At 40.7% G+C, this 11,759-nt stretch overlaps 1 protein-coding gene across 1 annotated transcript in view; it reads right to left on the reverse strand.

Moving 5' to 3' along the window:
* LOC127137957 (sugar transporter ERD6-like 6) overlaps positions 1-3,790 on the reverse strand; it is a 68,783-nt gene extending 64,993 nt beyond the window's left edge. The window contains exon 1 of the mRNA XM_051064362.1: positions 3,515-3,790. Coding sequence (XP_050920319.1) covers positions 3,515-3,790 — 276 coding nt within the window. The remainder of the gene's footprint in view (positions 1-3,514) is intronic.
* Between the last annotated feature and the right edge of the window lie 7,969 nt (positions 3,791-11,759).

Consider the following 11,759-nt stretch of genomic DNA (forward strand, 5'->3'; position numbering starts at 1 on the left):
TGCAACCGCGGGAATAATCTCACTCTCTAACAAACAATGAAGAAATCAAATAGATTCATACAATGTCTAACAATTATAAATGATACTGTGGAAGCATAAAGATCACTAAGGGCTTTTCGGTTGAAGCTTGGTTAGGTTAACAAACAAGGGTCATTTCTAAGGCCATTGAAACGAAAGTGTCGATGCAAAAGAGACATTCATAGTATTATTCACACATCTCGACTTTGTTTCATTTGTTTCTTATTTGAAACCTTCACAACACATATTCCACAACTCAATTTTTATTTTTCACTATTTTTCTTCCAAGCAAGCATTCATTTTCATTCTTTCTATTTTTGTTCTTTTCTTTCACATCAAATATACAAAACAGATGTTTCTTTTCTATATTTTCTATACATATATTTTTTTATGCTTGCTCGGTTTTCTTTTCTTTTTCAAGAGTTGTGGTACTTACCGATTCTTTTTCGTTCTCCCCAACTTATTTCTTCCTCACCCTAAGTGAATGCTCTTAACTTTTTACGGCAAAAGAACAATAATCAAGATTTTCCGGGTTGTAAAAAAAAGATTTTTGAGATCTCGCTTTATTTCAAGCCGAGATTCAACTGTTTAAGCTCAAAGGGGTTAACAAATACTCTCTCTGCTCACAGGTAAGTTGTTTTTGGATGTAGTTGTGCTAAAAAGAAAACAAGTGCCTTGATCATTTCTAATTGCTTCCACAATTTCACAATAATAAAAGACAAAGCATGAATCACATGAATCAACAAAACTTATTAGAATCCAGCATTTAAGTGTACAATGGAGGTTTCCTCACAATTTGTGGTTTTAAGTTCTAGATGAAACATTCATTCAATTATGTTGCAAAAAGACAATATTCAATTTACCAAAAAGAGTAAAGTTCCTAATGCATTCTAAAATTCTAGCCGGAGGTAACCATGTACCTTAGCTTCATTCACTTGTTTATTCTTATCATTGCCATCCAAGCTCGGATGCACCTTCATTGGGTACTTCTTGAGGAGCAACCAATCTAGAAGGTTTGCCACTTAATCACCCAAAAATTTATTAAACAAACAAATTTAAAAACATAAATAAATAACATTAACTGAAAATATAAATTTGTTCATGGGGGACAAAACACCCCAATAGTACAACACCAAAATCAAGATACAAAATCCGAAAATACAAATAGAAATAAACATAAAAACTGAAAAGTACAAAAACTTAACCCTCTAAGGGCTCAGGACTCCTCCTCGCTACCGACATCAGAACCGGTAGCCTCATCATCATCAACATCATCATCATCATCATCAGCGCCCACCCCCTCACTATACACTGGCGTGTCCACAGGCCAGTTGGCGTTAAGCAGAAACTGCTCACGCGTCATCAAAGCATGAGCACCACTTCCTTGCAGCTGTAACCGCTGCATAGAGTCGTGCATATCTAACATGGCTCTCTGGGATGCCGCCATCCATTCCAAACTTTAATTGCACACAGCTTGGACGTATGGATCTAGTCTAGGAGTAGAAGTACTAGGACCATCAGAAGCCCTGGTACTCTCTGAAGCAGCACTGCCTCTAGCATTCTTCGCTCTACAATATTTGGCCACATACCGGTCATCGATAGGTGGCGGGATCCTTACCTGACCCCGAGACGGAAGTCTCACCCTTGCCTGAATGCACAAACTCATGATCAAGCACAGGAAAGCTAGGGGACAATTAACACGAGCCCCCGACTTTAGCCCGCTCTCGATCACGGACTTCAGCTCATTTGCGATGATCCTCGCGACATCGATCTCGACGTTGGTGAGGATAGAATGGACCAAATGTGCCACTGGGATCGACACTGTAGAGGTGTGGGACTTCAGCTGTATGTTGGTCAGAACCAAAAGCAGTATCAGTTGAGCCATGGGAGTCATGTCCTCCCGGTGATACCTCATTGGAACCCCAGATGGGTTCAGCTCAACAGATTTCCCTGGTAAGAGCAGGGCGGCAGAAATGGCCGGAACATCCCGGTGAAGTCGTAAATCTGTATGGTATGTGTCCCTCTCTTCAGCTCCCAGCTGGAGCGGTTCCCCAAGGACTCGGTTGATGGCATCCCGATCAAATGCTATTGGACGCCCAGCCACTTTAGATACCCAAGTAAAGGGCTCGTCGTCGTCAGGCAGTGCGTTAGCATAAAATTCCCGCACTGTAGCTATGTCGTAATGCTCTAAGGGATTAATCAACCGATCCCATTTCTTCGCGTCAATCAACCCGGCAAAATTTCTGTTAGTGCCCTGTGGGTTGATCAGGAATCGCTTCTCTGGAAGAATTTTTTGCTTCTCCAGAGAAATGTACCTGGCGGCCTGCTTCGGGCCGACAAACTTATCTTGGTCAAACTAGATAGGCATAGTCCGGGAAGTAGTCGCTCCCTTTCTTTTCTTAGGCGCTCCAGACCTTGACTCCATCTGCAAAATATGAGAGGAAACAACACACACCAAACAAACAGATTAGACATCAAAGCAATATTCAAAAGACTGACATGCTCGCTGCTGCTTCGCCTAGCGAAGTGGCAGCGAACGCTCGCCCCAGGTTCGCCTAGCGAGTGCTAGCGAACCTTACGGGTTTTGGGGTTTTTCAGCATGTTCAGAGATTCTCCCCCAAAACCCATACTCAAATGGTTCCAACATCAGAACCTAATGATTTATCAAGTAAATAACCGTTCTATGCTATTGGGGATTACATATTTGCATTCAAAACCTAAAATCCCCAATTCTAAAACCTAAAATCCCAATTTGCAAAACCCAAATTACCACATGCACACCTAATGTTTCCCATACTCCACTCATCCTAATTGCAATTCAAATTGGAAATTTAGAGTTCAAACAAAAAGAAAAATGTAGTAGGGCAAACTTTAGTTACACGGATTTGGAAATGTGAAGTGAGTAGGATTTGCAATCGACCGAGTAGGAAGAGAGTGTTAGTGAGAGAGATGCAAATGAGAGATTGTGGAGAGCTCTGTAAAAAATGTTCTCAACAGGGTTGCAAGACAGCAAAGTTGTGTTAGGGCAAAAATGGTTGCCCTGCTGAGATTTAAATAAAAACTGTCATGCAGCGCTCGCTGCTGCTTCGCCTAGCGAGCAGCTAGCGAATCAGCTCGCTACTGCCTCACCTAGCGAACAGCAAGCGAGCATGACAGCAATTGCCTTTTCAAAGGCAGCAATTCATGTTCATACAGCATGGTTTAAGCACAAAGAAACCCAACACAACACAACACAAAAAACAGTAAATACTTACAATGTTGGGGTGCCTCCCAACTAGCGCTTGTTTAACGTCGGCTAAGCTCGACGGTGCGATGCTCACAGAGGAGCATCAAGCGGAATTGTGCAGCTTCTGCTGGCCACTTTGTTTTTAGAGCTTCCGGGATCCATTTTATCGTGCAACCTCCTCAAGGGATTTGTTGTCTTCAAGAGGTTCTTGATGAACCTTCGATAAAATCTAATACCACCCTTTTTCGGAACTATTTGCACAACGCTCACCCATTCACCGTCGGCTATAGAACAATTCATCCCGGCCTCCACTAATTTGACAACCTCCTTCTTTTTTAGCACCCGCATCAATTGATTCTCTTCGTTTGTGGACAAATTATTGCTAATGATCACGGGTTTAGCACAGTTATCATCAAGGTACACATATTTCAAATGTGGCTCTAGTTTCGGCTCCTCCACTATATTTGTCATATCCACGCCTTCCCTTGTCTCTTTATGATAGACAAGTTCTCCACAAGCTTCTAATTCATTCAACCATGCTTCCATCTTTTTTCTTTAGTTTTGGTCGAAAGTTGGTAGACTCCGATAAGAGGTCTTTCGGAAGGATTAGAAATATGGACCTGGTTTGCGACCTCCACTAGCTTCTCCTCTGTGGCATCGATTCGGAAAGAATCATGTTTATCATTGAGATGCTTTTTGGCTTCAAAAAGATGGAAGGCTACCTCTTCATTTTGGACCCTTACCTTCATCAAACCGTTATCTACGTCTATCATCATGCGTGCGGTTTTCATGAATGGTCGGCCCAAGATGAGCGGAGCATCATCATCCTCTTCCATATCAATAATAATAAAATCAACCGGGAAGAAGAATTTATCAACTTTGACTAACATGTCTTGAGCCACTCCATATGGTGCAGTGGTAGATTTATCAGCAAGTTGCAAAGTCATCTTTGCAGGCTTGATATCAACATTTCCCAATCTTTTGATAATGGACAGTGGAATTAAATTGATGCTAGATCCCAAATCAATCAAGCCATTACCCATGTAGGTGTCTCCGATGGTTACCGGTAGAGCGACTCGTCCCGGATCGGATTCCTTCCTTGGGAGGGTTTTTTGAATGATGGCACTACATCGTGCATCAAGCAAGATTGTCTCAGGTTCCGTGTGCCTCCGTTTTTTTGTAAGTATGTCCTTCATGAATTTGGCATACTTGGGCATTTGCTCTAAGGCTTCGGCAAACGGAATGTTGATTTGTAATTGTTTAAAAATACCCATGAACCGGGCGTAATGCCGTTCATTCTCCCTTTTGGACGGGGCATGAGGATAAGGAAGATTTTGGATTGGAGTAGCGCTCACTACCTCCTTTCCCTTTGCAACTCTAGAACTCCTCCATCTAGGCTTTTTCACTCCCTCTATTATTACCTCATCACTCGTATTTTTCTCAATCTCCACACTTTTTTCCTTTTCAACTTCACCATTATTTTTGTTCTTTTCAACTTCTTCCTCATCACTCCACACTCCTACTTCACCATCAATATTTTCCTCAACTATTTCCTCCTCATTTTCTCTCTCAATATGTTTTTTATTCTCACTCATCAACTCCCTCCCACTTCTCGTTGTGATCGCCTTACAATACTCCTTAGGATTTGGTTGCGTGTTTGCCGAAAAGGAAGGACCGGTTTGTTGTTCCGCGAGTTGCTTAGCAAGTTGCCCAACTTGAGTCTCTAGATTTTTTATGGCCGCGTCATTGCTCTTTTGGTTAGCCATTGACATTTGCATGAATTGCGTCAATGTCTCTTCCAAATAACCCAATATGGGTCTGCAATTCCTCTTTGTCCTTGACAGCCCCAATGCCACCACCACTGTTGGTGTACATGAGGGAGAAGATGTACAAGGATCAGCTCCACCACAGCCCTTCCCCTCAGCAGTAGGGCTTCCTGAAGAATATGTAATGCTGAGTACATATGTAATGTAACTCAGATTACAAGACACAACTGTCTTCTTAACTCAGATCACAAGACACAACTGATATACCCAGTTAGTGACTTTTGTGTTTGAATCCATCTTCTCCTTGCTACCAGATGTTGCTTGCTTCTGGTTCATCCTCAGGACCATCCTCAAGACCATGTTTCTCTCCCCCTTTTTAGCTAAACATTTACAAATGACACCTTCACAAAACCAGATCCAGGAGCAGTATGCCCAAATCTTAACAAACCCCATGGTTTAGAGGGAATGGAATGTCGCTCTTGTGAGAAGATGAGTGCTGATGCATCCTTTAAATGGGCCAGACCATGCTTAGGAATTAACGGTAGGAGTAAATGCTTGGTCAAGATTCATAAATATTTGCTGAGAATCAGTCAGAGAATCACCACCAATATCCCAGGCAATCTTTGAATACCTTTTACAGCTCTTGACTGTTTCCAGAAATAGCAGTTCCAAGACTATTCCATAAATGCTGTCAGACATGTTACAAGCTATGTCTTAACATTTGATACTGCTTTTGTCTGCATTCTCCATGTATTCTCCCTGTCACCATTCCCTAAGTCCACTTTTTCACCTCTAGTGGTAGCTTGACATCTAGCACCATACATCCACATGTCCTTATACAACTTCCAGCAGGGACATAGAATGTCTTCTGTTAAGACATCTCCTTTGACATCTTGTGAACACTCTGTCCTTTTTGTTCACAAGGCAAACTATCAGCAGTTAAACCACTAAATAGTAGTTTAATTAGCAGCAGAAGCAAAACAATTACTAGCTATGGCTACTAGTAATACACACATGCACAAGGGTACTTCTCCTCCCCCTAAATCTGTGCAACAATCAACAGAATTACTAGTTATGGATGCAACTAGTAAGACACACAAATGCACAATGCACAAGGGTACTTCTTCTCCCCCTAAAATTGTGCATTCACCAACCATAAAAGCTACTGTACTCCAGTACCTGTACCATTCAGAATGCCACACTGACATTTGCTATATCAACACCACCTGTGCACCTCTTCCATTTTCCTTATGACTGAAGATTCAGAAGGAAATAACAATATTGTCCAAGGCAATGTCATGACATCCGGTCAGACATTCTTCTGCTCACTCAGCCTTGACACACACCTTATCATCCCACTAACTAACAAGGTGCCATACCTTGTTATCTGAGAACACATAGACCACAAGCTTGATGATTACTTGCAGTGCAAAGACAGAACTCCCCCTGTCATGAGCAACCAACTCTCCTCTTGAAACTTGGAGAAGAACATATCCAACACCCCAAGGTTGGACCTTTACAAACTTCCTGATTCAAGGAGAACCCAGACCACTTGATGAATGAAAAACATAAGACGCATCTTCATGTCTTCAAGAACACGCCCTCTGTTCAACCTTCTTGGATGAACACATCCACACTCTGTGACAATCTCTCTTCTAACCAGAACAGAAAACAACATAACACCATCTGATATTCTTCAGATATCACTGAATCACAAGCTTGATCCACAAGAAACCAGACACACACCCTAGCTCTCTCTCTAAATTTTGCTCAGTATTGGTTGTGTGTACAAACAGGTTTTCTGAGTCCCTTTTTATAGAAACATTGGACAACTTGAAAACCCTAAATATATTTTCCAATCAAATCTTTTCATATCAGTTGTAAAGATCTCCTTGGAAAATAAATAAATCTTGTTGATATCCCTGATAGAATGCACCAGCTAGCCATATCTTCAATCAACCAATGATTGCCACCAATTGTGCAATCACAAAACACCAAACATTCATACTGAATGTTCTGTGTACAGGATGTCATGACATCGGGTCTGACATCTGGAAAAAATCCTGCATAATCCAGTTTCCTTTTATAGCAGGTACAACCATATCAGTTACCATGACAATGAGTATGTCAACTGAAACAATCCTGCAACATATGTCTTCCAATTTAGCTCCAGCAGGTACATCCAATATCAGAAGCCTTAGCATTGTAAGTGGCATTCTGAAACAATCCTGCTTGCATATGTTCTTCAACTCCAGCAACAAGCTCCAAGAGATGAAAAGGAAACACCTCATTATGTCTTCAACTTACTACTTTACTGCTCAAAGTAGTTTGTTTCAGACCTTCCTCAAGAATAATCAGCTGCCATAAGCTGATTGTCTTGATCCTACGAACTCACTCCTGAGATAGACCAATTGCCACTGGTTGATTACCTCCTTCATGAATCCTCATATGAAAAAAGTCAAATGCCATTCTTTGACCTCTCCATGTTTATCAGACTTCTCCCAAAGATATTCTGACCTTCCAAGTGAGACTATACCTTCAAGCTTCTTGAAGTATCCAATCTACAACCCAGTAGACCCTTCTATCTCAAGTTGATGTGCCACTTCACCAACTAAGATTCTGATGTTGAACCAAATGTCATAACCTTGTGTTTTGACATCTAGCTATTGAATTCAGCTCCTTCTTCTGCCACTTGAAAGAACTTCCTCCCTTCACAGAACAAGAGTTCAATGTTCTCATAGACTTGATTGTGGAACCAAGTTTGAGTAAACATCCTCCATCCTGCAGGTTTGCAGTTAAGTCATCCAAGCTCACACCTTGATGAATCCCTGCTTCTTCTCCAAAGACCTCAGACACTCTGATGTATGAGTCTTCAGAAGGACCAGTTATAAACTGTCCCTTCAGCTATACCAAGGATTCCACTTCCTCAAGCAAAGCTGTTTCCATGATGTCAAGAATGCTGCCACTTATTCTTAACTCCACAGTGTGCATTAGCCAATGCACTTCCTTACCTAGATCAGAAGTAAACTGATCCAAGTAACCACCATCAGGACTATGATGTTTTCTTCTTCTTGTACACGTCAAGGTTGAACATGTTTCTTGCCAGGAAACCTTTTCAGAGATCATATGCTTTTGCTGCCACCAAAGTGATAGATCATACTCCAGTGTACTATCCTTCCTGTGATTCTGCATAGGGTCTTGAAGACTAGATGTTCCAACATCTTTAAAAACATCAGTTATCTTGAGCTCCAAGGATAATCAATTAAATACTTGTACTTGGCACAAGTAGACATTGATCTTAAATCCTTTCCCAATATTCCTTTCAGATACTTCTACCATAAGAATACTTTAAAAATACTCTTCTAGTGTCAACAGTTTTGAAAAACTTCCCTGATTAAATTCACCCTTAGGAATGAGAGAGATGAATTCTTCCTTGCAAATGTGTCACACAACTACCAGAACCCATGTGACACAGGTCAACAGCCAACCAGACCCTAGGCTGACCAATACGTGAGGAGGTTAACCAAAACTCCCCCTCAAATTAACAATCATGGAAACTTCACACCAATATCCATGCATTGTACCCAAATGTCTCACTATGACATACATCACCCTTATTGGTGGCAACTAACTCTCTGAGTTAAACCTCTACATACTCCAATCACACCAATCAGACTCCAACTGACCATAAGTACTGGTGAAAGACAACAACACTCGTCAATAGTAGGTATGCATTGCCAGAGCATACTATCTCAACCAATCTCTGAATCTTCATATTCTCACTCCTTGACAGAACTGCCACTTCTGAGTGTGGTGTTTGAATTACAAGATTCATGGTCCTAATCCTCCTAAATGATATAGAAATCAGGTTGCCCCATTATTGACTTCTAACATCCAGGGGACATGTCTTCCAACACAACATAGTACTTCCAGAAGCAACTATCCAAGACAGACAGCATGAGGTTGCACAATGTCACATTTCAACCAGCTCCACTTCTAGATATCAAACTTCTAAAAGTGACCTTCTTGAGCATACTCATAGTTGACCCTACCCTTGTCAACTTAGCTCCCACAAATGTCTCCTCTTCCAGGTCAGGAGTAGGTTCCAAACACAAGTATCCCTTTGTTTGACACCCAAAAACATCTGCTCTTCAACCAGTAGCTGCATACTTGTTGAACAACATGTTCTAACATCGCATAGAACATTAGTTCCACCTCCTTGGAACAAATCCTCCTTGAAAGTCTTCAAGGTCTTCATATACACTACCCAAGAGAGTAAAAGAATCAGTGATCAGGTGATTCTTACCATCCTGAAGTGAGAACGTCATCATGAGTGGACTTGAGGAGACTCAAGTATCTTTGACATCTTCAGTAGATTATGATGAAATCTTGAACACAACTGCCTTTCATCCACATGAGGGGAAACTACATCAGAGTTTGAGTTTTGCCAGGTATTATGCAGCGGAAATCATAATACAACTCAACCTATGACCACACACTTCACCAGATCAGCCTCCAAGAACATACCAAGTTTGAATATGTTTCAATACTAGCACAGCTGTTCCACATAAAGGCCAATTGCCAACCTCCGGAGACAGGTACACATAGTTCCTGTTATGAATAGTCCAACCACCTACTTCAAGGGACCATTAAGGGGAATCACAGAACCTTCCACAGGTTCCAACAACAGTACTGGCATAACTCCTTGCAAGATACCAGAAAGTATCACCCATGGACCTCATCCAGAAACAGAACATGATGCCTGCTCTGATACCAATTGAAATTCTGGTATAGTCAGAGTTCAGATGTTCTTCACGAAGTCATGACATCTGATCCAACATTGTTACTAATACAGCAAGACAGTTATAACAATTAAAGCCTAGTACTCATATGCACTCAGTCACAGATGTCAAGACATCTGCTAATATACCACCATGGAAAGAAGAACATCCAGCTTTATCCATCTAGTGCAAAGACACAGTAGAAATCAAACATAGCCCTTATGTTTATTGATCCTGCCCAGTTGTCAGAATGATGTCACAACATTGATTTGAACATCACCTGTCCCAGCATTACAGATGGGTGAACTGTAACAGACCAACCAGACTATCAGTATTAGCAGTCAATGATGAATGTCATAACATTCTATTTTGCATTCAGACTGCAGGCTATGTGTTAGGTCTGTTATTCCCTTCATAAGCAGACTCAAAATAGACTGAGTTATAACAAACAAAATATAGTGTGCAGAAGGTAAAAACACCAGTAATTGTTAACCCAGTTCGGTACAACTTTACCTACTCTGGGGGCATACCAAGTCAGGAAGAAGATCCACTATTAGCAGTATTAATTCAGAGTTAAACTCCCCCGTTTACAACTCCTCACTTAATCCCTACCCAGTGCAATCTATACCTAGGCACTCATAGATAGAAACCTCCAGTTTCCATTCCCATCATTACAAGTACCATGTAATGTTTAAACAACTTGAACTTGCTTCACAACTTCGTTCAAGAACATAACCACTCTTGCCTACTGGCTTTGAGTTACAAATAATCTCATGCTTTCAAGCACTGAGAAACACTTGGTAACCTTCCCACAAGTTGGGAGGTTTACCTCACACATACCCCTAATTTTTACATTGTTTGAGGCTTACAAAACCTAGGTTACAATCTCCTATTTATAACCTAACCACCCAACTGGATTTGGGCCTTCAAAAATCACAGCAAATCTTCTTCTTTGCTGTTACAGAGCTGGCAGAAATCTTCTGCTCCAATCAAGGTCTTCAATCAATCTTTTAGTTCCTAAAATATCTTCATATTTAGAAACTGTATATTCACCAATATATTCACCAAATATTCTGATTGAATCTTAAAGATCTTCACATAGGAGATAGGATATTCACCAGATCTCCTAATTAATCACAAACGAAACCAGAATTAACTGATTCAGTTTGATACACATGTGAGATGTCACAGTCCCGATGTCGTGACATCTTACATGACATGTTGGTCCAGATGTTGAACTTCTTCAACCCAACATATTAAAACAACAGGGGTGGGTACATTATCTGTTTTACAAAATTAATGTCAATCTTAAGGTACTAACAAAATCAAACGAGATAAATACTTTGTATACATTCGTACAAGAATCATTACAAAGTTAAACTCTCCTTTCAAAATATTTTCTAAACACACCACATTTCTCAAACACTTTCTCAAACAAGGAAAACATAAGTGAGTTAAGCAATTAAGAGCCCATGGATAACCATGGATACAAAGGGTGCTAACACCTTCCCTTTGTATAATGTACCTCCCGAACTCAAAATCTAATCAAGGTCTTTCCTGTTCTTTTCCGCCTTTCCTTATTGGATAAAAGAAAAGTCGGTGGCGACTCTTGCTATCCGCAACATTGCTTTTCAAAGCAAAAAACACAAAGTCAGTTCACCGTATCACAGCCACTTTTCATGACGGTTGGAAGTTCCAACCGTGGTGAAAAGTGGCTTAAAAATAAATAAAAATAAAATTGTAGGTGCTATGATTCGAACTCATGACCAGACGCCATTTTTCACCACGATTGATACCTATGACCATTGTGAAATGCCTTTTATTAAATACAAAAAAAAGCACCAAAAAAAAATATTACCATGGTTAACAAGAATCCTGTTGTAAAATAGGTGTTATGAAAAGTCTATTTTGTAGTAGTTTACTATGGTTTCCATCCCTTAGGTTGATAGTGCAACATCTATTGAACAC

The sequence above is a fragment of the Lathyrus oleraceus genome, chromosome 4, assembly GCF_024323335.1.
Source record: "Lathyrus oleraceus cultivar Zhongwan6 chromosome 4, CAAS_Psat_ZW6_1.0, whole genome shotgun sequence".
Taxonomy (NCBI): domain Eukaryota; kingdom Viridiplantae; phylum Streptophyta; class Magnoliopsida; order Fabales; family Fabaceae; genus Lathyrus; species Lathyrus oleraceus.